Below are 25,596 nucleotides of genomic sequence, written 5' to 3' on the forward strand. Positions count from 1 at the left end.
TTAGTTGGACAGTTCAGAAAAACACAGGCAAGGGAATTATGCCTGAGGCATGTGAAACTGTTATCATTATTAGATGAGAGCTCCATAATGCAGCCCACACTGAGAAATCAGTTCTGGAAACTCAAACCAAGAGGATCCATATGCCTTAGACTGAATGGTTTTAAACCTGGTGAGTGGATTAATTGGTGTGGTGGACTCACAGATACCTGACTTACTCAAGACAGGCTCAATCAAATTTTTCATTTTACCAGAGAGAATCATGGTGGTAAGCACTTCCCTTTCAACTCATTAGTGAAAGCTTCAAACCAAACTAGGAATATGATGTTTTAAAGATTATGAGATAGCACTTCATTAATCTTTTTTCCATAATTATTTACTGAGAATTCAAGGTGTCTGTAACTATCACAAGATTCTTAGGAAATTGTCAGTGAAAGATATTGAATATTACTTAGAATAGATTTGACTCCCCAATTCACTCCCCAATTGGCTGCAATGCCAGAGCTGCACTGATCCGAAGCCAGGGGTCAGGAGCTTCTTCCAGGTCTCCCACGTGGGTGCACAGGCCCAAGGACTTGGGCCATCTTCTACTGCTTTCCCAGGCCATAGCAGAGAGCTGGATCAGAAATGGAGCAGCTGGGACTCAAACTGGCGCCCATAAGGGACCATAGGTGGTGGCTTTACCCACTATGCCACAGCACCAGCCCCTAGGAGTTGTTTTAATATATAGATTTGTGTAACCATAGTCATAAGTAGGATGGAGAACATTTCCATAATCCACCCAAGTTCCTTCACCCTGCTTCTTTGAAGTGACCATTCATTTGACCCAACCCAATCAATCACCAATCTGTTCATGCTTATGATTTTTGTCTTTTAAGAATGTTGTATATGTGGAATCATATAGTATGTAACTTTAGCACTGCTTCTTTCACAGCACATTTGAGATTTACCCACGTTGTTGTGTGAATGATAGTTTATCTCACTTTATTGAGGAGTAATATTTCTTTGAATAAATGTACTACAATTAATCTATTTACCTGTTGAAGGAGATTTTGGTTGTTTTCTATCAGGACTGATTACAGATATGTTCTTTAAAATTTTATGTATGTATGTATTTAAATCAAAAGACAGAGAGTGAGAGGGAGAATGAGAGATAGAGAGAAATCTTCTGTCTTCTGGTTCACTTCCAAATGTCTGCAACAACCTGGGCTAGACCATGCCAAAGTTCGGAAACAGGAATATAATCCCAAACTCCCATGTGGTTGACAGGGACTCAGATACTTGAGCCATCACCTGCCTTCTCTCAGGGTATGTATTAGCAGAGAAATGGCCTTGGATGCAGAGCCCGTTCTCAAACCCAGGAACTCACATAGGGGACATGGGTTTCCTAGGCAACCTCTTAACTCCTGTGCCAAATGCCCATTACAAATAATGTTACAAATATTTGTGTGCTAATTTTTGTTTTGGACATAAGTTAGTTCCTTTAATGTGTAGCAAGAGAATTTCTGGTTCACAGGGTAAGTTTTTTTTTATTTTTTTAAATTTTTATTGTTATTTTTTTAACTTCTATATAATAAATACAAATTTCCAAAGTGCAGCTTATGGATTACAATGGCTTTTCCGCCCTATAACTTCCCTCCCACCCACAACCCTCCCATCTCCCACTCCCTCTCCCATTCCATTCACATCAAGATTCATTTTCAATTATTTTTATATACAGAAGATCAATTTAACATATATTAAGTAAAGATTTCAACAGTTTGCACCCACACAGAAACACAAAGTGAAAAATACTGTTTGAGTACTAGTTATAGCATTAATTCACATTGAACAACGCATTAAGGACAGAGATCCTACATGAGGAGTCAGTGCACAGTGACTCCTGTTGTTGACTTAACAAATTGACGCTCTTGTTTATGGTGTCAGTAATCTCTCTAAGCTCTTGTCATGAGCCTTGTCATGAGTATAAGTTTATACTTAATATTATAAGTTTCCAGTGTGGGTGTACAATTTTATACTCTCTTTTTTTTAAAAAAAAAGGATTTATTTATTTATTTGAAAGTCATAGTTACACAGAGAGAGAAGGAGAGACAGAGAGAGAGAGAGGTCTTCCACGCACTGGGTCATTCCGCAATTGGCTGCAATGCCAGAGCTGGGCCAATCTGAAGCCAGAAGCCAGAAGCTTCTTCTCCCACATGGATGCAGAGGCCCAAGGACTTGGGTCATCTTCTACTCCTTTCCCAGACCATAACATAGAGCTGCATCAGAAGTGGAGCAGCTGGGACTTGAACCAGCACCCATATGGGGTGCCGTCACTGCAGGCGGTGGCTTTATCTGCTATGTCACAGCACCAGCCCAAGTTGGCTTTATTTTTTTTAAGGTAACCTGATAATTGGTCAAACACATCTGAGTGTTATTGTGAATACTTTTTAGAGCAGATTAGCATTTATATCAGCATAATATATAATTTATATATTATAAATTTATATATATTTATACTTATATAATAAAACAGATCACGCTTCATAACCTAGATGTGTCACATCCAATCACTTGAATGACTTGAGAGAAAACTTGAAGAAGAGGGTATTATTCCTGCCAACTGCCTCTGGACTTGAGCTACAGCATGAACTCCTCCCTGGATCCCTGGCCTGCAAACTTACACCGTAGATTTTGGATTTTCCAATTTCCATAATCACATGAAATTTCTTAAAATAAGTTCTAACTCTCTCTAGAGAGAGATTTCATTGGTTTTGTTTCTTTCAAAAACCCTAATACATCATCCAACTCTTTCTTCCATTATTACTTTGAATATGTTAATTTTCCACTGTTGACCTTTAGGAAATCTTTGTGTTTTCCGGATAAAAGTTCTAAGTTGGATATGTGATATATATACAAGTAGTTTTCCTGAGCTGTGAATCATTTTTACAAATACTCTCTTTAAGATTTCTTTGTCATTGTAGAAGTTTTCAAGTTTTATGAAGTTCAAGTTTTCAATTTTGTAATGGATTATGGTTTTGGTATCTCCAAGGTCATGAAGATTTTCTCCTAAAAGTTGTGTAGATTTAAGTCTCTGATCCATTTTGAATTATCTTTTGTATATCGTAAGAGGAATAGATTAAGTTTATTTTGTTTCGTAAAGTGCTATAAAATTGTTCCTGCACCATTTGTTCAAAAGGTTATCTTTTCCTTATTAAAATGCCTCTGCATCTTTGAAAAAACTCAGTTCAACATATTTATATAACCTTATTTCTAGACTCTCAATTCTGTGGCATTGATGTACATGTCTATACTTTCACAACACTATACTGTTTGGATTACTGTGGTAAGTTTTTAAATTGAATGGTGTGAGTACTCCAAATTTATTCTTGTGAAACTGATTTTGTGTGTTACGTTTCCTTAGTTTCTTCATAAAATTTTAGGATCAGCTTGTCCGTATGAAAAAATATAATCCTGCAGGAATTTTTGCTTTCATTTTCTTTAAATATATAAATGCCCTTAAAAGGACAGTTTAAAACAATGGATAGCAGGGCTTTGCTTGCAAGATGTATAAGAATGTTAGACACCTATGAAAAATTGTGTCCCAAAAATTCAGCCTTAATTATTTCTCTTCTTTTAGTGTTATAAATGGTCTCTTTATTTTTTTTATTGTTTTTTACAAAATTAAATATAGGATTGATTCTTGCCCATATATCTTTCCTAAAACATTACTAAAATCCCTAATTAGTTCTAGAATTTTTTATAGATCTGGTTTGGATTTCCTATATTAGTACTCATGTTATTTAAGAATAAAGAATTTTATTCTTCCATTCCTATCCTATCATCTATCATATTCCTTTTATTTATTTATTTATTTTGTTAGCTTATCACACTGGTTTCAGCCTCTAGAACAATACTTACAGGAATGATGAAAGCAGATGTCTTCGTTACCAAATACAGAAGAAGAGCGCTGCTTTTCAGCAGTCAGAATATTAGTGGGATTTTGTAGAGGCCCTGTAGTCACATTTAATGTATCTCCTTCTCTGTCTCCTTTCTCTCTGACTTCTCCCACATACTCTGGCTCTCAATGCCTGGATTTCTGGAGCCTTTTGGCTGCTTGGGTTGCTCTGCCCTTCCTCTCAATTCAGTTTACCTTGAAGTCAAAAATTTAGAAGAAAGACCCTCCAGTGTCACTTTTGCTACTGCCACCATTACTTTAGTATACAACTTCCTTACTGTATCTCCATCCTATAGGAACTTCCTTTCTGGTTCTCAGATTGTAGAGAGAAAGAGAAAATGTTTTCTGCAGATTTTTATGAATATGCATGAGGCATATACAATTCTGGAATTTTGGCTACCCTAAAGTGAGGTCTAGGAGATACAAGGAGAAAAAAATAATCACAAAAAGCCCAGAAGCCAAAATTCACTGCTCTATGTCATGTTGTCCAATTTTTTTTCTATCCCCATTCTGAATGATTATTTATTTTTCAAAATTTTCAGATAGTTGGGCTGGTGCTATGGTGCAGCGGGTTAAAGCCCTGGCCTGAAGCGCTGGCATCCCATATGGGCACCGATTCTAGTCCCAGCTGCTCATCTTCCGAAGACGGCCCAAGTCTTTGGGCCCCTGCACCCATGTGGGAGAACCAGAAGAAGCTCCTGGCTCCTGGCTCCTGGTTTTGGATCGACACAGCTCTGGCCATTGCGGCCATCTGGGGAGTGAAACAATGGATGGAAGACCTCTCTCTTTGTCTCTACCTTTGTAACTCTGTCTTTCAAATAAAAAAAAATTCTCAAATAGTGCCTTCATATTTTTTTTAATCTGGAGATTTTAGCTGTACTCAACAGGAGACAGGGTGGATTTTGCCAATACCTTCTCAACTGGGACAAGAAAATTGTCAACTATCCTTATGGGGCTCTCAACGTCATGCTCATGCTACAGTCACATTTACATCTTATTGTCCGAAATTTAACCATATGACTTAGACCCATCAAAAGGCACATGACTATGCACCCAGTCCAACAGTAGAGATTCTGTTACCACAGAAGAATGGCAATCAGATTTAGAGAATAGCAAGTGCCACTACCCTTGCCTTCAAAAATCTCAAAATTTAGTAGAAGATACAGACACATGGTCCATCCTTATATTGTAAATGCTATGTAAGAGATTTGTGTGAATGTAGTTTCCACACTAGGATTTCTGGAAATGTGGGTACTTTAAGAAAAATGATGCACTCCTCAAACAACTGTACTGTTTTGGGAAAACTCACAGAAGCCATATGCTTTCCAGAGAAGTAAATAAAGCATTATACTTATTTTCTTTTGGCTGGAATTCTATCAATTCAATTAATAAACCTAGTTTTCCCATCCTGATTTGAAGTTTAGAATAGATGTAAAACTTCTCATTTATTAAAAAACAAATTTATTTTAACTTAATAAATATAATATATTTATTTTAAAGATAATATCTTTAAAACATGGAGTCTTCACATTGTTGGCATATTTTCTTAATCTAGGTTCTTTGACAGCAAATAGCAAAATAATAAAAAGTCCAATTCAATTTTTAGGCACTCTGAAACAAAAAAGAAAAGAGGCTTTTAATGTATCATTCCACTGGTGAAAAATATTAAAATAAATGTCAGTCACAATTTGGGGAATGGGCTTGAAAATATCACCAGTTTCCTTGCAGCATTCCCATTAGTGGGAAAATAGCTACTAGCCAGATATGTTGATAACATACTTATAACAACAAAAGTGGAAAGAGATCATTTCATTCTCACAGAATCTATACATCTATCATACAAAAGGGATCTAATTGTTCACGCTTGAGATAAATGCCTATTCCAAATTAAACACCACAGACAATAAGATATGGTACAAATTTTGGCCCGTCCTGGATTATAGCTCCACCCTTATGACCATGCTTTGTTAGTAAATGAAGAGAGAAAGATAAAACAATTAATGCTGGGAGAAGAAAAAAACAATAGCTACCCAACATGAATATGAAGTGCAGTAAGAAATGTTACATCTGAGGTTATTTTCCTGTATTTTCTTTTTGTTGAATATCTTTTTCGTTTAATTCAGTTCCATCTCTTTGTCATCCGCCAAATTTTTCCTTTGAGAGAGATCATGAACACAGAAGTTCCCTAAATTATTACTTGCTGTAGATTCCAAACTTAACTTTGTTCTCTCTGCCAAGAGTTCTGAATTGTCACTTTATGTCCTCAAATCAGGAATATTTTCTATCATTAGAGCCAGAAAAGATATCTCAACTTCATTTTGGCCGTAGGTGGTATAGATCTGAAAACTCTATTTTACTTTTCTCTATCCCTTTGCCACATTCCAGCTGTGATATAGATAACCTTGCACCAGGCTAGAGTGTTAATTTGAAATATTGTATGTTCCTAGTTAGAAAAAAAGTCCTGGATGTTTTTCTTAAACTTTGAACTGCCACTTAGTAAATACTTGTTAGGTGAATAAATTAATAATTGTTTATTAATAGATATTATTTATTCAAAATATCAAATGTCAAAGCTATTTTTGTCATTTTTTGAGATCTTATAATTTCCTTTGTATATACACCACTTATATGCATATTTTACTCTGATGTTAAAACATCATTTTACCTTTTCATTTTTTGTCTAGACTGGGTTTTGCATTTCAGGAAAAAGTATTCTTGACATCACAAAGATTTTATTTTATTTTAAAAATATTTATAGATTTGAAAGGCAGAGAGAGAGAGAGAGAGAGATTGAGAGAGAGAGAGATAGAGACCTTCCATCTGTTGATTCATTCTTGAATTGACTGCAACAGCCTGGCGTGAGCCAAGCTAAAACCAGGAGCTAGGAACTTCATCCTAGTCTTCCACATGACTGTCAGGGGCCTAAGTACTTGATCTACCTGCTGTTGCCTTCCAAAGGTATACATTAGCTGGAAGCTGGATCAGAAGTGAAGTAGCTAGTGCTCAAACAAGTACTACCATGTGGGATCCCAACATTACAAGTGGCCACTTAACCAACTGTGCCACAGTGCCATCCACTCACATAAATTTTAAATTTATGTGAATGCAGTTCTCATTATTTCTATTTCTCTGTCAACCCAGAACCTACCCAGTGACAATGTGTTTAAGATCTCAATTCATAGTATGTATCTAAGATCTCGATTCCACTTGGCAAGCAAAGTCACAAACCATCCATGCTTAGCAACAAATTCTACTCCCTTAAATCATAATGAAGACTGAGTTAATACTCTTTCCTTCTTTTTTTATTTATTTATTTGACAGATAGAGTTAAACAGTAAGAGAGACAGAGAGAAAGGTCTTCCTTCTGTTGGTTCACTCCCCAAATGGCTAGAGCTATGCCGATCCAAAGCCAGGAGCCAGGTGCTTCCTCCTGGTCTCCCATGCGAGTGCAGGGGCCCAAGCACTTGGGCCATTCTCCACTGCCTTCCCAGGCCAAGCAGAGAGCTGGACTGGAAGAGGAGCAACCAGGACTAGAACTGGCACCCTACTCTTTCATTCATATCTGATTCTGTTATGCTTCCTTTCACCACCGCCTCCATTCTATATATGTGATATTCTTTTCATCAATCATTTGTACATTTGTAAACATTTGATTTTGATTTTCTTTACAAAACCAATTCCATGGGATTATTTTTAATTTTGATTCATTTTCTCTAGCTATACCAGATTTTTACAACTTTATAAATTTTGGTCAGATTGGTCTATGATCAATCTTGACTTAGGAAACTATGGAAATTTTTCCAAAAAGTACATCAAGATGGAAAACAAAACTGTTATTCTTTCACCTTGTTTCAACTGATTCTTTAGAGTTCACATATCTTCCTTCAGATTCAAATATCGCTTTTATTGTGGAGATCATTTTATCTATTCCAGCTACAGATGGGGTGTACCTGGACACTCCAGGTACACACTCAGTGGACTTTCAAGGTGGCGCTCAGTTGTTCTGCTCTCTGGCCTTCTGTGATCCCCTCCTTTGGAGGACTTGTTTCAATAGAATTGTTAAAATAGAATTCTCAAATTGAAGGGGTGGTGTACCCATGATTAGATTTTAAGAGATTCTAACTTTTTTCTTGCTAGCTGACTTTCTTCTTTGATGTCTCTCAGGAAGCAAACTGCCACTTGGTGAGCTGTCCATGGAGAGACAAATGTGGCAAGGAACTAAGAGCAGCCTCCAGGTGGCAGACATCAAGGAATGGATACGGCCAACAATCACATATGCTTGGAAGAGGGTCCTTCCACAACAGAGCCTTCCGAGGAAATGTTAGTCCTGCTTGCTGCCTCCACTGCAGTTTTGTGACAGATCCTAAAGAAGTGGACTCATGTAAGTCATGCCTGTATTCCTGGTCCACAGAAACCAACACAGCTCTATGCTAAGCAACTAAATTTGTAGCAATATGTTCCACAGAAATACCTAACCAATAGAGATGATTTCTCATCCCTTTGCACTTTTATGGCATTTCTGTGTGTGTGTTTGTATCACTTGTGAATTATTCATGATTTCTCCCCACCCAAAGTCTTTTTAGACTGTTATATATAATACTCCTTTATCTAAAGCTTTTCCATGCTTTTCATGCATTTCCCTTATAATTAAGTTAAAACTCCCCATTAGTGCCTGTAAGAATTGTGTGATCTGATCTCTGATTGAATTGTTCATTCTTCTCTAACCATCACTTCCTACCACTCACCCTTGTGCTTTTCCTCCAAACTGCCGCATTAAACTTCTTTCAGATGCTGCAACTTGTCATGCTTTCTCTCTTCAACTTGAACTCCTGCATTATATTATTCATTGTTCACCCTTGCCTTTTCCATCTCCCCATTGCTTTATTCACTTCCACTCATCATTCTGGATTTTTCTAAGAAAGCATTCCTGATCCCATCATCTTGGGATGTCTGCCTACCCAACCTCTTGTCTGTGTTAGTATGTCCTCTATAATTACCGAAGTACAGAGATAGAGTAAGTGACAGATCTTCCACTGCTGGTTCACTCCCCAAATGTCTGCAAAGGCTGAAACTGAGCCAGGCTGAAGCCGCAAGCCTGGATTTCCATCTGGGTTTCCTATGTTGGTGGCAAGTGCCCAGGTCCTGGGCCCATTCGTCCCCTGCTTTCCCAGGCATATCAGCAGAGAGCTGAATTGGAAGTGAGCAGCTAGGACTCATATAGGCGATGCTGGTGCTACAGGCAGTGGTTTAACCCACTGCACCATAATGCTGCTCCCTGTTTTGTCATTTTCTTAATAGAATCAAAAACAAGTTTTGAAATTTGACAAAGTCTCATTTATCAATGTTTTTCTTTTATGATATTGCTTTTTGTGTCCTAGAAAATCTTGGACTAACTCCAAATCACAAAGATTTTATTCTTTGTTTTCTTCCAGAAATTTTACAGTTTTACTTTTTATGTTTAGGTCAGTCATCTATTTTAAGTTAATGTTTCCATAAGGTTTGGGATCCTTTCTTTTTTCAATAGAGGTATCCAGTTGTTCCAGCATTATATGTTGAAGAGACTATTTTCTCACACTGAATTACATTGGCATCACTATAGAAAATCAGTTGACCAAATATTTATGTATCTATTTCTGAACTTCAGGCTGTTGACAATGGCTGGAGCTCATATGATCACCTTGGTGGCCCTTTCAGCTGATATGTAATAGAGAAGGAGAACGTTTGGAAAGAACATAAGATTTCAGGATTTCAGCAGAAATTGAAAAGAGACATAGGAGTGTATTAATTTATGATCTGGCAACAAGCTATCTCCTTCCCATTTACCCTTTTCCCCACCCAGAACAAAGCACCTATCATATAGGACAGTAATTGTTCCTGGGAACCTTGAATCACCTTCAGGAAGACATTACTAGGTTGTTAGGAGCTTGCAAGCCACTTAATCAAATAAAATAATGTGATTCCCACTCCCTCCCCTTAGGTTTTCTTTGGACAACAGGTAAAAGTTGGGATAGGTGTATATTATGATTTCTGCATTCCCAGCCTGTTTCTTCACCTTGCTAGTATCTCCAATTAGGTGTATACAGGTGTCATGGCATTCAAGCTCTGTATATAAGTATAGATAAAGCTGTCATAAGAAAAAACATAATCAGGGTAATTCACATTCATGGTAACTCCCAAAGCTGAGAGCAAGTGCATATGAGGAATAAAAACACAAGACTAATTGGTCTACATTGATAAAAGGGATAAAATGGGTCCATACTTACACCTACATTTGTTCCACATACTATGCTATTTGAATTCACAGCTTACTCTGAAATGTCTTTGAGAGGTGCTGTTTGTTCAATGAATACATTTAAAAATAGTACCAGAGCCTTGACTGAACCCTGGGCCTCCCTAGCAGATTCCAGAGAAGATAGGAGCAGAATTCTTAGCATTTTACTCTCCTATGGTTGTTTTTATTTCATTTTTCAAAAGCAACCTCTCCATTTTCAGATAAACATTGCTCTTCTACAGGACACTGCTGTCAGGAAGCCTCATCTTGTGTTAGGTGAAAGCATCGTCTGTCTTGGCGGCTGTCTCCTCTATTAACCATTTCTGTAAAGCATTGCTAATAGAAGTTCAAGATGAACTTCCTGCAATCCACCATGCTCTGTGTCACCCCGAGAGTCTGACTCACCCTACAGGTATATTGGAACACTACTTGCACATACAACTCAATGACAACTTTCAAATCTGAATCATCATTTCACTATACTTTTCTTCTGTATCACATATAATAAATTTTGTTTGCATCAGTCTTGTGGCTATTATTTTGTTCTGAGTCATCTTGTGGTTATTCAGAATTTTTATTTTTTTCCCTAAGACTCTTTTATTAAACCTCATAAAGATAAATATTACAGTCTGCATATCTCTTTATTCTGCAAAGCCCTAATGCAGTATCATAGATTTGATTATATTCAATGTATATTTATTGAGGTGATATTTTTGTGTAGACATTAGGACTAATTCTCTATATACCAGTCATATTATCAAGCTTTCACTTTAGTTATATTGCCAGGGACACAATTATGCTCATAACCTATCCAGCTCTCAGAACTGAGGAGACAGATTTGACAGTGTGGGATGATTAAAATGCTTAATGTTCAATTAGCCTTCTTGGATTAAGTCTAGTAAAGGAAAAGGCAGGTAATTTAAAGTTGTATTATAGAGAATATTATTTTATAAAAACCTTAAGAGGGCAATTTGAAAAGGGCATTGATTGCTCAAAACTTAAAATATCCAAGACATCATTTTGAAACTACAAAGAACAGATAAAAGGATTATAAATATACTGGATGTAAGTGGTACAGACCAGAAAACTGAAAAATGCAGCAAAACTCAATATGAAGAATTTATTTAATCTCACAGAAGTAGAGAAAGGTGGACAATATAAATGGCTCCTAAATCTACAGTGACATCCATTATCATAAATTATCAACATGAGGAATGCTATGATACTAAATGTAATTTTCTTGAGTCATTACATTTCAAAGACATATCACAATACCAAGTATATAAAAATATAAATGTGTGAAATGAGAATGAATTTCCCCCACTGGGAAGCTGAGGAATTTGTACCTTTTGTGAAGCAGTTTGTGAATAAAATCGGTGACAGGAAAGAGTAGATCTATGGGTGCTGGTATGCTGTGTATTGTGTATGTCTCTTTGTGTACCCACCACTGTGGATCAAATGCTGGACCTTAGCTGAGTGAAATTAGCCATCAAGAGAAATAATCTGTTTTAAAAGATAGCTTCTGACAGTGCTACTGCTAATACAAAAATTTTCCAGCACTTAATCATTTTAGACTATTTTTTTTTTTTTTTTAGATTTTCTGGGTCAAATCTTGGCTTTTATACATTGTAGATGCAGTCTATGTCATAGAATGTGTGCTTTGGAGGGGATCTTACTGGCTATTGTATCCCACTCTATCTGATCTCATGAATCACTGCAAAATGAAGTGGCTGGTTCATCTGCAAATACTTCATTTGATTCCAGCCATTCTAAAAATTCATACTCTCAATTTGTACTCCAAATATCTTCCTGAAAGAAAATCTGAAATTTCGAGTGCTGGGAGGGAGGGGCTGCGTGCGCCCGGCTCCGTGTACGCGCGCGCTGCTTCGTGCGCGCGCGCGCTGCTCCGTGCGTGCGTGCGTGCGTGCGTGCGCGGGGGGGGAGTGCCCAAGGCTGGGGGGGGCAGCAGCGCCCCCGCCCCCGCCCCACCAGCCTCCCTTTTTTTTTTTTTTTTTTTGCTCCGCGTGGGGGTGGCGCCCGGGTCTCCCCCTCCCCCACCCCCTCTCTCTCTGTGCGCGCGCGCGGGGGTTTCCCGGGGGCGCGCGCGCGCGCGGGCGCCGGCGCAGAGCAGGTGCAGCCGCTGCCGGGCTTCGCCGAGGACCAGGCCATGACGCGGGCGTGAGCGGGGGTAACCCGGCGGGGGAGGGGGAGCCCGGCCGCCCGCATGGACGTCTTCAGTTTCGTGAGGATCGCCAGGAGCCACAGGACGAAGGCTTCGGGCTGGCCGCCGCCCTCGGGAACCTGGGGCTTGGACCCGGTGACGCCCTGTGGCTGGGAGACGATGACCAACCGCGATGGGCGCGACGGCTTCCTCAGTCACATGACCCAGGCCATTCCGTGTGACGACCCGCGGTTGGAGAGCTGCCAGATCCTCCCTCCAGCTCCTCGCACGGTGGAGATGCGGAGGGACCCCGTCCTGGGATTCGGCTTCGTGGCTGGAAGCGAGAAGCCTGTGGTCGTGCGGTCGGTCACACCGGGTGGCCCCTCGGAAGGCAAGCTGATCCCCGGGGACCAAATCATCATGATCAACGACGAACCCGTCAGCGCCGCCCCGCGGGAGCGGGTCATCGACCTGGTCCGAAGCTGCAAAGAGTCGATACTGCTCACCATCATTCAGCCTTACCCTTCTCCCAAATCGGCATTTATCAGTGCTGCCAAAAAAGCCAGATTAAAATCCAACCCGGTCAAAGTGCGCTTCTCCGAGGAGGTCATCGTCAACGGCCAAGTGTCGGAGTCTGTGAAGGATAATTCACTTCTTTTTATGCCAAATGTGTTGAAAGTCTACCTGGAAAATGGGCAGACCAAATCATTTCGCTTTGACTGCAGCACCTCCATCAAGGACGTCATCCTGACGCTGCAGGAAAAGCTGTCCATCAAAGGCATCGAACACTTTTCCCTGACGCTGGAGCAGAGGACGGAAGGCGTCGGCACCAGGCTGCTGTTGCTTCATGAGCAGGAAACGCTCGCTCAGGTGACGCAGAGGCCCAGCGCCCACAAGATGAGGTGTCTTTTCCGAATTTGCTTTGTCCCCAAGGACCCAATTGACCTTTTGAGGAGAGATCCGGTTGCGTTTGAGTATCTCTACGTTCAGAGTTGTAACGATGTTGTCCAGGAGCGCTTCGGGCCCGAGCTGAAATTCGACATCGCCCTGCGGCTGGCCGCTTTACAGATGTACATCGCCATGGTCACCACGAAGCAGACGCAGAAAATCTCCCTCAAATACATCGAAAAAGAATGGGGCTTAGAGACGTTCCTGCCCTCTGCTGTGCTGCAAAGCATGAAAGAGAAGAACATCAAGAAAGCCCTTTCACACCTCATCAAAGCAAATCAAAACTTGGTACCACCGGGGAAAAAGCTGTCCGCACTGCAAGCCAAGGTCCACTATCTCAAGTTCCTCAGTGACCTCAGACTGTACGGGGGCCATGTGTTCAAGGCAACCTTAGTGCAGGCAGACAAGCACTCCGAAGTGACTCTCCTGGTTGGGCCTCACTACGGCATCAGCCATGTCATCAACACCAAGACCAATCTGGTGGCTCTGTTAGCCGACTTCAGCCACGTGAACAGGATCGAGTTGTTTCCGGAAGAGGAGACTCTGGTGAGGGTGGAGCTCCACGTGCTGGATGTCAAGCCCATCACACTCCTGATGGAATCATCCGATGCCATGAACCTGGCCTGCCTGACCGCTGGATATTACCGGCTGCTTGTGGATTCCAGGAGGTCGATATTTAACATGGCCAATAAGAAAAATACAGGGACCCAGGAAACAGGCACTGAACATAAAGGAAAACACAACCTCCTCGGCTCCGATTGGAACTGTGGACCCCAAATGACCACCTTTATCGGCGAAGGAGACCAAGAAGGCCTGATCACGCATGCAGATGCCAAACGGAAGGCAGTGGACAGCACAGAGAGCCCCGCGTGTCCAAAAGACCACCGGCACTTGTATATTGGTGACGCCTACGAGGTAGAAGAACTTAGCCAGCGGCTGCCCCACCAGCCCGGTGATGCCGCCTGTGAGGCAGACGACTACCTCCAACGAGCCCAGAGATCCCGGCTGACCCTCTCGGGACCAGAGACCCTGAAGGACACACAGGACTCTCCAAGAGGAGCCCACGTGTCCTTTATTTTTGGAGATCTTGCCTTGGATGACAGCACAAGTTCCCCCACGCTCGGCTATGACGGACTATTGGAGGAGGGTCCCGACGTGCTGCTGGGGAAGCAGAGGAACGTCTACATGGGCAGTGCCCATGACGTGAAGAGCCTGGATCTCATTCCAGACGCAGAGAGGATCTGTTACGTGGCCGATTCTGTTTATGCCAATATAGGAGATGTGAACCACTTTGAGGCCCCCGAGGGGATGGAGGAGCCCCTTTTGCATGACCTCTGTTATGCAGAAAACACAGATGACGCAGAGGATGAAGACGAGGTCAGCTGCGAGGAGGACGTCGTGGTTGGAGAAGTGAATCAGCCGGCCATCCTCAGCCTGGCTGGGTCAAGCGATGACATCATCGACCTCACATCCCTCCCTCCTCCGGAAGGCGATGACCACGAGGAGGAATTCCTGTTGCGCTCCTTGAACATGGCCATCGCCGCACCCCCACCTGGCTTTCGAGACAGCTCCGACGAGGAAGACTCTCAGGGCCAGGCCGCGTCCTTCCGCAAGGACAAGGACCAAGGCGGCGGCTCGCACAATGATGAGATCCCCGTATCCCTCATTGACGCGGTGCCCACCGGTGCCGAGGGGAAGTGCGAGAAGGTACTGGATAATGCCGTCATGTCCACACTGGAGGCTCTGGACGCTCTGTCTGTGGCAGAAGAACAGCAGACCGGGGACGATTCAGGTGTAGCCATCCTGCGGGCTTACAGTCCCGAGTCCTTGTCAGACTCGGGCAATGAAACAAACTCTTCTGAAATGACCGAGAGTTCTGAACTGGCTGCGGCGCACAAGCAGTCAGAGAGCCTCTCCCGCATGTTCTTGGCCACTCCTGAAGGCTACCAGCCCCTGGCCGAAGAACAGACAGAGTTTCCCACCTCCAAAAGTGCGCGGGCTGCCGGTCCAGCAACCGATCTCCCCACCAATGTTGTGCCTGCCAAGCCGATGCTTCATTCAGACCCCATGGAGATGGAGCCTGAAACCATGGAGACCAAGTCTGTCACAGATTATTTGAGTCCATTGCACATGGGGTCAGTGACATATTCTTGCAAAAGCAAGAGGAAAGGCCAGCCGGCCGAGGTGGACGGGAAAGACCTACCAGGAAAGAGACAGCAGGGGACCAAAGGAACTGGCACAGAGGCAGATGCCAACGGTCACTTTGGGACTGTGTCTTCGAGAGACAGTCAGCACCTCAGCACTTTTAACCTAGAGAGAACTGCCTTTCGCAAGGACAGCCAGAGATGGTATGCGGCCACTGAAAGTGGGGTGGCAGATAAGAATGGATTGGAAGCAGCCACAGGGAACACCTTTTCGACAGCTTCTGCTCTTGGGCCAATGGAGCCCAAAGGGATGGAGGAAGGAGCTCCTGATGCAGGAGCCGGCGACGATGTTGCAGAGCTTGGCCAAGGGGAATGCTTGTTGAGCGACTCCACCAAAGACTTCACGAACCCAGAGGATGCGGACTCGTCCACCACCTGTGAGCAGCCTGCTGAGCTCGCCGAGGCTGAAGACGGCGTGGCCCACCTCTGCGGCTACCACTTGGCCGAACGGATGTCATCCCTGCAGAGTGAGGGCCATTTTTCAGAGGAGAGAGCCACAGGGCTTCCCAGCCATGGAGGAGCCACCTTTAAGGAGCTGCCCCCGCAGACAGAAGGGATGTGTCCGCCGCAGTTGACAGCGACGCCTCCTCTCCACCCAGCCATACACACTGACCCCCTGTTTGGCACGTTGAGAGACAGATGCCACCAGCTCCCCAAGATGAAGGAAACCACAGTGTAGCTTTGACAGAGCCTGGGAAGGAGAGACAAGGAGGCATGCCTTCGGCTCGGTCTCAACATCCTGAAGCGGATCCCATCCTGCTACCATCAAACATTCACTCGGAATCAAAGGTGCCAATTCCAAATCAAGACCCTCATGATGTGTCCCAAGAAAACCAGGAATATGGAGAGGTTGTGAGTAGGCAGTCACCAGATCTGAGAGGGGGGATCCTCAGGACACCCTCCAGCCAGAGGGCTATGAGGCATAGCAACACTATACTGTCAAGATCTGTAGGTTTGGAGGCCTTTCGAGCGAGAACCAAGGGTGCGGTCAGCTTTAAGTGTCCAGGTATCACAGAAGCACAGGAGACCAGTACAGAAAGGGGAGCAGAACTGCCCCTGGGGAAGAAGCTCACCAAAAGTTTTTCCCAAAGCTCAATGCACTTTAGCTCCGAGGGGAAGTGTCACAAAAGGTCCCCAGTGGCTCACAAAGACTCAAAGCTATATCCCACCTTATCCTTGTGGAAACCAGAGGGCAGCTATTGGAGGTGCAGGGGACCTTTCAGCTATTGTTTCCTGAACAGAGGGCAGGATGAAGATGGCGATGAGGATGAAGAGGGGGGAGAGGCCACCCACCAGGTCTCTTTCCTCTACCGACCACAGATGACTCAAGTCATGCCAGAACCACCCAGCCCGTCCCTGGCTATTGAGATTCAAAAGCAAGGAGAGGAGCTTTCCCAAGGTTCAGTGCTGAAGGTCTGGACAGAAGAACTGAATGGCCCAGATGACTTCAGCCACCTGGCTTTGGATGCCCGGATTGCAAGAATCAATGCCCTAAAGGAGAGCACATATGCAATGCCTGATGGGTTCCTTGCAGCCCAAAATGATGCCAATGAGCTGCTCTGCCTCGTCAGGGCAACCAAGGGGAAGAGGGAAGAGTCACGCCTTGAAGCATATGACCTTACGCTTTCTCAGTACAAGCAACTGTTATCCATCGAGTCCAGACAGTTGGGAAGTGCCTGTAGGAAGATGGCAATGGCCAAGAAAAGCCCAGAGGAGATGCTCCTAGCTATGACTTCCAGCTTTCAAGTGCTCTGTTGCCTAACAAAAGCTTGCATGCGATTGGTTAAAGTCATGAACTCAGAAACACAGCGGCAGGAAATTGTAGCAAAGATTGATGAAGTGGTCATAAACTACATCTGTCTCCTGAAAGCTGCCGAGGCAGCCACTGGAAAGACCAGTGGGGATCCTAACGTTGGACTCTCAATACGACATTCAACCACCATGGCCGCTCTTGTAAGCACACTAACACTTTCTCTCAAGATGCTTTTAAATAAGTAAATATGAAAGTCACATCATAATCTACCTTTGCAAAGCCATACACGAACTTTTATTTACTTTGTGTGTACGATGAACAGATGTCTCCTTTCTTCTCTCTGTATATTTTGTTATTTTATATAATAGGAGATAAAAGTCACACTGATGAAATGTTGATGTACTAATCAGATGTATTGTTGATATTCTACATATATATACATGTAAAAGAAATAAACAAGAAAGTGGTGACATTGGCTATTTTTCATATAGTCAGAACTCCAGGTGCATGATGTGAAATTTTAAATTCTACTATGTTAGAGCAAAAAAAAGAGTCCTATCCCCTTTCCTTCCAAGTGGATACTTGGAGACCATTGTGTTCATATTTAGGAATAAGAAACAAAACAAAAAAAACACAATGTATATAAAACAGTACTTATGTTTTAAAATTATTATGATTTTTAAGTATTGGAAATAGCAAAAAGACATTTAAAATTCAAGAAACTATTAATTACTAGAAATATATGTAATAAATTAATTTTTGCTCATAAAAAAAAGAAACTCTGAAATTTCATTCACTGGCTCCAATTCTGTCCAATTGAGCCACAGAGTTTAAAACCAATTTCACATCTGCATCAATGCCTTCTAAATATTTGAATTTAGTTCTCCATCAAACAATCTATTAAACTAGTTAAGTATTTCCAACTCCTACTAAGATATATAATTTTTAGTTCCCTCATGACCTTGGTCAATCTCAAACTGTTTCCTCTCTTTTGAATGAATTCTCATTTGTCTGTATTTTTAAAGCATGGTGACTCCCACTGCAATAGAAAAATGAACAAAATGTAGGAAGAGCCAATTCATGAAAGAGGAAATATAAGTTTCTAATAAATACACAAAAAAGCTAATTTTCATAGCGATCAATTAAATGCTAATTAAAAGAAGCTAATGTTTTACATATATAGAGTCGGCAGGGATAAAAAAAAAAACCACCACATTTGGCAAATGTTCAGGGAAGCAGGTACTGTTGTATATGAATAAGAAAAATGCATGAACTAAACTATTCATCATATAACAAAAAGTGACAAAGGGAGAAAGATTACATAGATTTTGTTAAATGTAGCTACTGAAAATCTTTTAGGATATTTTAATGACATCAGAGAAAATGTGATTTCTTACTAAGAAGTCAAAGCAGACTATCAAACATTATACACATTTATATAATTTTATTAATAATATCTACAGAAAAATGATTAATATTGGGTAGTGTGATAATGAGCATCATATCTGTCTATTCAATATTTTTGCCAAGGAAAATACATTACTTGTCCAATCATAAAGTGAATTTTAAAAAGCTTTAAAAATACTTTTAGCAATGGTATGATCTTGCTATTCATTCCTAGACTCCTTTTCTATCTGTCTAAAGGTCAGTAGTGACCTTTTAAGTTGCCCTATGTCCTATTAAAATGCCCTACAACTTCCAAATATACTCATGACTATTGCTATTAGATCAGATTCATGACTTTTTGCTGAATGTGGTTTTTCAGTTGTTTCTATCAAATTCTGTTTGATTTCATTGGACTCAAATGTGGTGGTATTTTTCTACTGTTCTGTATTTAACAGCTATTTGCATGACATTAATGTTCTCATCCAACATTAATGTCCTGTGCCCATCAAAGATGTGGAGTATATTGTTCTTAAAAAGCTAGAGATAAAACCCATCATAATTAGCATTATTCAAAGATGTGTTGGCCAAACAGTTTTAGTCTGAAGTAAAACTGGCACTGAATATGAAAGACTGTTCTAGCTAAATTTAATTATAAGTGGTATACTTCTGGAGAAATATAGGCATTTGAAGGAGAATTATTGTGGAAGATTATATAGATTTTAAGTGGTTTCATAAGCATGGAAAGTGGGATATTTGAAAAAGTTTATCAATTATAGATGCAAGAGCTCTCAACATGTATAGTATGGGGTGAACACTATGACACAGTGGTTAAGTTGCCATTTGGGACACTTGCATCCCGTATCAGAATGGTGGGGTTCAGGTCTCAGCTCTGCTTTGCTTTCCAGCTTCTTTCCACACCCTAGAAAGCAACAGGTGATGACCCGTTTGGAGTTTCAGGCTCCTAGTTTCAGCCTGGCCCAGCCTTGGGTGTTCTTGGCATCAGGACATTGGGGAGAGAATTAGCAGATGGAAGATCTCTCTCTCACTCTCCTCTCCCTCCTGCCTTTTATTCAAAAACAAAAGAACAAAAAAAAAATGTATAATATGAAAAGCTGCTGGGAGACACTGTTTACTCAGATTATTCAAGAAATTTAGTCATGTATTTAGGGATAGTGAAAACTATCACTCAGATTAGACTAAACAACAGCCTTGTAAAGCAGCTTAAGACAGATTCTTAACAGTAGTTACAAATACTTAGAAAGTTTCAAATCTGTGTCATTTACCAACCAGACACCATAGTTTCTTGTCCTTTAAAGGAATTTCACATTGGATTGAAATAAGGTAAATATTAGCATATTCTCTTTAATTATTTTGTTTTTACAGTCTCAGATAATTTATCTCAATGGGTTTAGAAAATATATATATTACTATGTAAAGTACTTTTTTCATGATAATGAATAATTCCTTATTAGTTGAGAAGGAAATTTGGGATACAAAATTCTATTTGATTTTATGGACTCTGACTTCTACATATCTTTTAAAGAAAATACTATCAAACATTAGAAGTCACAGGAAATGTTAGAAAAGTGTCAGGAGAGAAGGAAAGAAGCATTAAGTCCTCTCTTCTTGGGAATATAGGCTGGAATGTTTTGGTGAGAGCCATTCTGGCTACGGCATATTAGTAAATTTTAAAAAAATATGTTCCTATGCCAATGAGAAAAAAACATAAAGAGGAGTGAGAGAGAGTTGCAATTTTAAGATTTCCAAACCAGCAATTTCATATTTTACTTGAAAAAAAAAAAAAACTCATCATGGCTCTGCAATAGACTTGAAAACCAAAGGAGAGTGGAAAAGAAATGAGTTAATCAGGAGTAAAGATGGATCTATTTTACGTTAGCCATAGATCGTAAAGACATTAAAAGTAATGTTACGTACATTGTTGGTAGAGTTGATTCGCTTAAAAGTGTATCTAGCATATCAGCTTTTCTCTTTGCTTCCTTGGGCAAAAGAAATCATTTCCATTTTTTTCAGCAGAAAAGAACTTAGGTCAGCTTTTGTTCTGCAGTTTATTCTGTTTCATGTGTGGTTACTGACATGTGTGTAGAAAAAAATTTTTTTTCTCAAGTGCTCCTATATTTGAGCAAAGATAATCAACACAAATAAATTGTTGCAGAAACTGAGAAATTTTTTGACCCTATAACCTCATGTTTCAGAATACTGTGGTGGAAATTGCTACATGTTCATCAAACCCAGTTCTTTTTCCTACTGAGCCCACAATTTGAAAACTGCCCATCTCACTACCAGGCCGTGAGACTGAATCTGGCCGATGGAATGTGATGGAGTGATGTACACCACTTTCAGACTTGCCCAAAACCTCTCCAACACAAAGTCCCTCTTAGTCTTTCCACATGAGCAGGCCAGATGGTGGAGGGTGAAGGGACTAGGAGAGCACAGCTACCTGACAGAAGATGCCCCGGTCTCTGAGTTGCCCTTGGAGGTTGGCTGGTTGGAGAGGAGAGTCTATGTGGTGCTCATCTTTTGGGAGGAAGCAAACCTATTCTGTTAGGCCACTGAAATTGTGGGTTCCTTGGTTACATCTGTTAGCCTTCTTCAATCAAGTATAGACTTCGGGCTACACCGCCTTGGTTCAAACCTCATTCTATCACTAGCTGCATGAACTTGGGCAAGCTATTTCACCTCTCTGTGCTTCAGTGTCCATAGAGGTGGAAGGGCAGTAATAATGCAGTGTTGGGGATTCAACATAGAATAAAGCCCTTTAATAACCTGGCTTATAAATTATTGTTATTTCTGAAGAAGACTCTCATTCTGAGGTCACATCCAAGTATGGGAATCTTATAGAGTTGGATAGAGCACTATATTTTTAAAATGCAAAATTATTCAGTTTTAACACTCAACTGCAAAAGTGTTGTGTTTTATGGAAAGAAAATAAGGGAGGAAAGGTGATATTAAAGGAGGGAGGGGGAAAAAAGGAGAAAAGGAAGGAGGAAAGAGGGGAGTCTTACCTATTTTAAGCAGCTGGAGGGCTAATATGACTTTGTAAGTAGGTCTGACACAGCAAGGAAGAAAACCCACCTCAGCATCAGAGAGTTAATGTGGACCTAAACAATGCTGGGGGCTGACCAACACTTTCTCTAATTATTATCTGTGGCAATTTTTTATATCTTTCTCCCTTGAATATTTAATATCCCCTACCACTTTCCCCTTTAGTGACAATTACTCTTTATGCTTTGTTAACATATGCTGTTGTAAAAATAAAACAACTTAAAATACACTAACAGACCTTTGCTGCATCAAAAGCTTTATCCTAAGACATGGTGCCTATAAATAAAGCAATGTGATACCAGAAAAAAATCCCTCACCAGATGCACAAAAGGGCATTTACTGTCTCTTCTATAAATAGGAAAAGATTACAGGTTTTTCAAGTGAATGAGAGACTACAGCAAAAATGTCTGAATTCAGAAAAAAGATTATAAAATATACTGTATGTAATAGAAATGGGTATTTACTCAGTAGCAGTGACAACAAAGTTAAACACAAGGAAACTAGTGCTTTGGAAGCTGGATAGCAAGAAACAGTGAAATGCCCTGGTTTTCATCCCTCTGGGGTGAAACTGCTCATTTGTAGGCAAATCTATGAATTTGGCAGTGACTGTTTATCACCAAGGTGTTCTTCACCTCTATAAAGTGAGCTTCTGTCTTCCTGGAGTCTCCAAGGCATGAACAAAAGAAGAAGTGTCCATGGAGAAAAGAACTTTTCTATCTCAAAAATGAATTGTGCCTATTCTGAAGACGAAGAGAGAAACCAGCAGAGGACCTGGAAAAAGCTAAATGACTTTTCTGCACTATTACAGTGCCCAAGGACAGTTCCGACCCGATGCCTTAGCAATTTACATGGAATTTTACTCTGGTGAGTTTTCCACGTTTCAGCTAAATAAGCAACAGGACAATAGACCATTTCTGAGCCACAGGAAACCATCTTCAGAGTTTCAAAATTCTCCACTTCTAATAGTATCAGATAAGTGAACTGTAAAGAAAAAAAGGACTCTCAACTTGTATGCTGATTGAATCTTGTGAGGCATCTGGAGCTTTCATTTATCTTCCCCACGGATATGTGGGGTCAAAGGTCATGTGCAGTGCAGAGATAAGCGAGAATCAGAAGGGCAGGACTTCACTAGCTAGAGGTAGTGGATTATTTCTTTTTTTGTTTGTTTGTTTGTTTTAAAGATTTATTTATTTACTTGAAAATCAGAGTTATACAGAGAAAGGAGAGGCAGACAGAAAGAGGTCTTCCATCTGCTGGTTCACTCCCCAGATGGCCCCAACGGCCGGAGCTGCGCCGATCCAAAGCCAGGAGCCTAGAGCTGCTTCCGGGTCTCCCACGCAAGTGCAGGGGCCCAAGGACTTGGGCCATCTTCCTCTGCTTTCCCAGGCCATAGCAGAGAGCCGGATTAGAAGAGGAGCAGCCGAGACTAGAACTGGTGCCCATGTGGGATGCTGGCGCCTCATGCCAGGGCACTAATATGCTGTGCCACAGCAATGGCCCCAGTGGATTATTTCTCTAAACGAGGTAGCTCAATTGGTTTGAAGATGAGGACACTTCTGCTCTGGGCCAAAGCTGAAAACAGAGTGTGCCAGCTTCACCAGAAAACATCCATCACTCAACAGCCAGCTCCTAGTTATCAATGACTTGATCATCCTTGATAAGAAAAAGGAAGTAAGAAACTCACCTTTATGTTCTTTAAACTAGTCCTAGAATTTCATAGTAATAGAACATGGCCCAGTCTTTGCAGCAAACATAGAAAATATAGATAACTACTGGGATATCTTCCTTTGTTTGTGGGAATATTTCTATACTCCAGAGTGGAGTTCTCTGAATTGGAGTAGAATCAATGCTGATTGGAGACTGTGGTTTCTATGAATAGACTGGGATTCAATTCTATTTTTCCAGCGGTGATTCTGTACTTAAAAAAAAAAGGGGGGGGGGCGGCGCCGTGGCTCAGTAGGCCAATCCTCCACCTTGCGGCGCCGGCACACCAGGTTCTAGTCCCGGTCAGGGCGCTGGATTCTGTCCCGGTTGCCTCTTTTCCAGGCCAGCTCTCTGCGGTGGCCAGGGAGTGCAGTGGAGGATGGCCCAAGTACTTGGGCCCTGCACCCGCATGGGAGACCAGGAGAAGCACCTGGCTCCTGCCTTCGGATCAGCGTGGTGCGCTGGCCGCATCAGCCATTGGGGGGGTGAACCAACCGCAAAAAGGAAGACCTTTCTCTCTGTTTCTCTCTGTCTCTCACTCTCTCACTGTCCACTCTGCCTGTCAAAAAAAAAAAAAAAAAAAAGGTAGTTGTAAAAGTATTACAAAAGGAGACATGATATGAGAATGTGAGTCTCCATAGAATGGCAAATGCCCAAAACAGCACTCCTGCCTCAGAATCAACCCTTGGGACATTCGGATCTGACTAAAAGGTCCATGAGAGTCTCGCAGGCATGGAAAGCCATGACACGGTGGCAAAAAACAATCTAAATGAAGGATCTTGGCGAACAACACTCCAGCAGAAGGATCAGGCCATCAAGGAGAGAGGCGCCTTTCTCTGAAGGGAGGAAGGAACCTCCACTGTGATATGGCCTTGACTAAACAAATTCAGAGTTGGTGAAATCAAGGGGCCTCCATAGCCTAGACAGCTCATAGCAAGAGTCTCGGGTGATTGCTGACGTCATAAATAAGAGTGCCAATTGTTAAATCAACAACGGGAGTCACTGGGTTCATGCTCCCTTCGCAGGATCTCTGTCCTTAATATGTTTATGTATGAAACTCAAAAACAACACTACTAGTCGAACAATACCCTATACCTGGTTCGGTTGTGTGAGTGCAACCTGTTGAAATCCCTGCTTAGTATATACTAAATTGATCTTCGGTATATGAAGGTAACTGAAAATGAAACGTGATGAAGGGGGGAGAGGGGAGAGGAAGTGGGTGAGGGGAGGGCCACGGGAGGGAGGGAGGTCGGGGGGAAGTTACAACAATGCAAAAGATGCGTTTTATATTCTACTTAAAACTATTGGTTGAGCTCTGTAATTAATACACAATTACTCTTAGGTGTTTAATTAATGCTATAACTAGTACTCAAATAGTATTTTACACTTTATGTTTCTGTGTGGGAGCAAAATGTGGTAATCTTTACTTAACATACGCTAAATTGATCTTCTGTATATAAAGATAATTGAAAATTAATTGTGATGTGAAGGGGAAGGGAAGAGGGAGTGGGAGAGGGGAGCGTGTGGATGGGAGGGAAGACACGGGGTGGGGGGGAGGAGGCTATTGTGGTCCATAAGCTGTACTTTGGAAATTTATGCTTATTAAATAAATTAAAAAAAAAAAAAAGAGAGAATGTGAGTCTCAGTACTGTCATAAGGCTGTTTCATAGGCATAGGCATAGGCAAATCATTTCACCTCTGTAGGTGTCATTCTTCAACTCCAAGGTGGAGGAGCTAGATTGCTTGGTTTTTAAGGCCTCTTTCAGCTCTAAAAGTCTAGACAATGGCTGCCACTTACTCCTTCACTCACTGGATCTATGTACACTATTAAAATGATGAGGTCTTGCCTTTAAAAATTGCAATTAAGGACAAAGCATTTTTACCCTCCATGCTCTGGGAGTGTAATTAATTGTGGTGTTAAGACTTGCAAACAACTGACACTGGACAGCATAGTTGATTCTTTGCATTAGACATGTCATATTAAATGCTAAATGTGTATGTTTAAAAAAAGAGCAAGCTGTCTGATTATGTTTTCCTGCTTATCAAAATTAAACTGATCTTATAATTAACATCCAATTTACATCACCAGATGAAGTACTTGAGTGTGTTTTTTTTCTGAGAAGTAATGAGTGAGTCTGTTCTGATGGCTTTATACTTCTTGGAAGGTCAGCA

General features: G+C 41.4%; 1 protein-coding gene across 1 annotated transcript; it reads left to right on the forward strand.

The window, feature by feature from the left end:
- Nucleotides 1-12,248: 12,248 nt before the first annotated feature.
- On the forward strand, nt 12,249-21,948 carry FRMPD4 (FERM and PDZ domain containing 4). The gene is given in 2 exon segments (XM_008265047.4): nt 12,249-16,191; nt 16,194-21,948. Coding segments are annotated over 2 exon segments (5,085 nt in total). The 5' UTR covers nt 12,249-12,429; the 3' UTR covers nt 17,517-21,948.
- Nucleotides 21,949-25,596: the final 3,648 nt, after the last annotated feature.

The sequence above is a fragment of the Oryctolagus cuniculus genome, chromosome 7, assembly GCF_964237555.1.
Source record: "Oryctolagus cuniculus chromosome 7, mOryCun1.1, whole genome shotgun sequence".
NCBI classification, from domain to species: Eukaryota; Metazoa; Chordata; class Mammalia; order Lagomorpha; family Leporidae; genus Oryctolagus; species Oryctolagus cuniculus.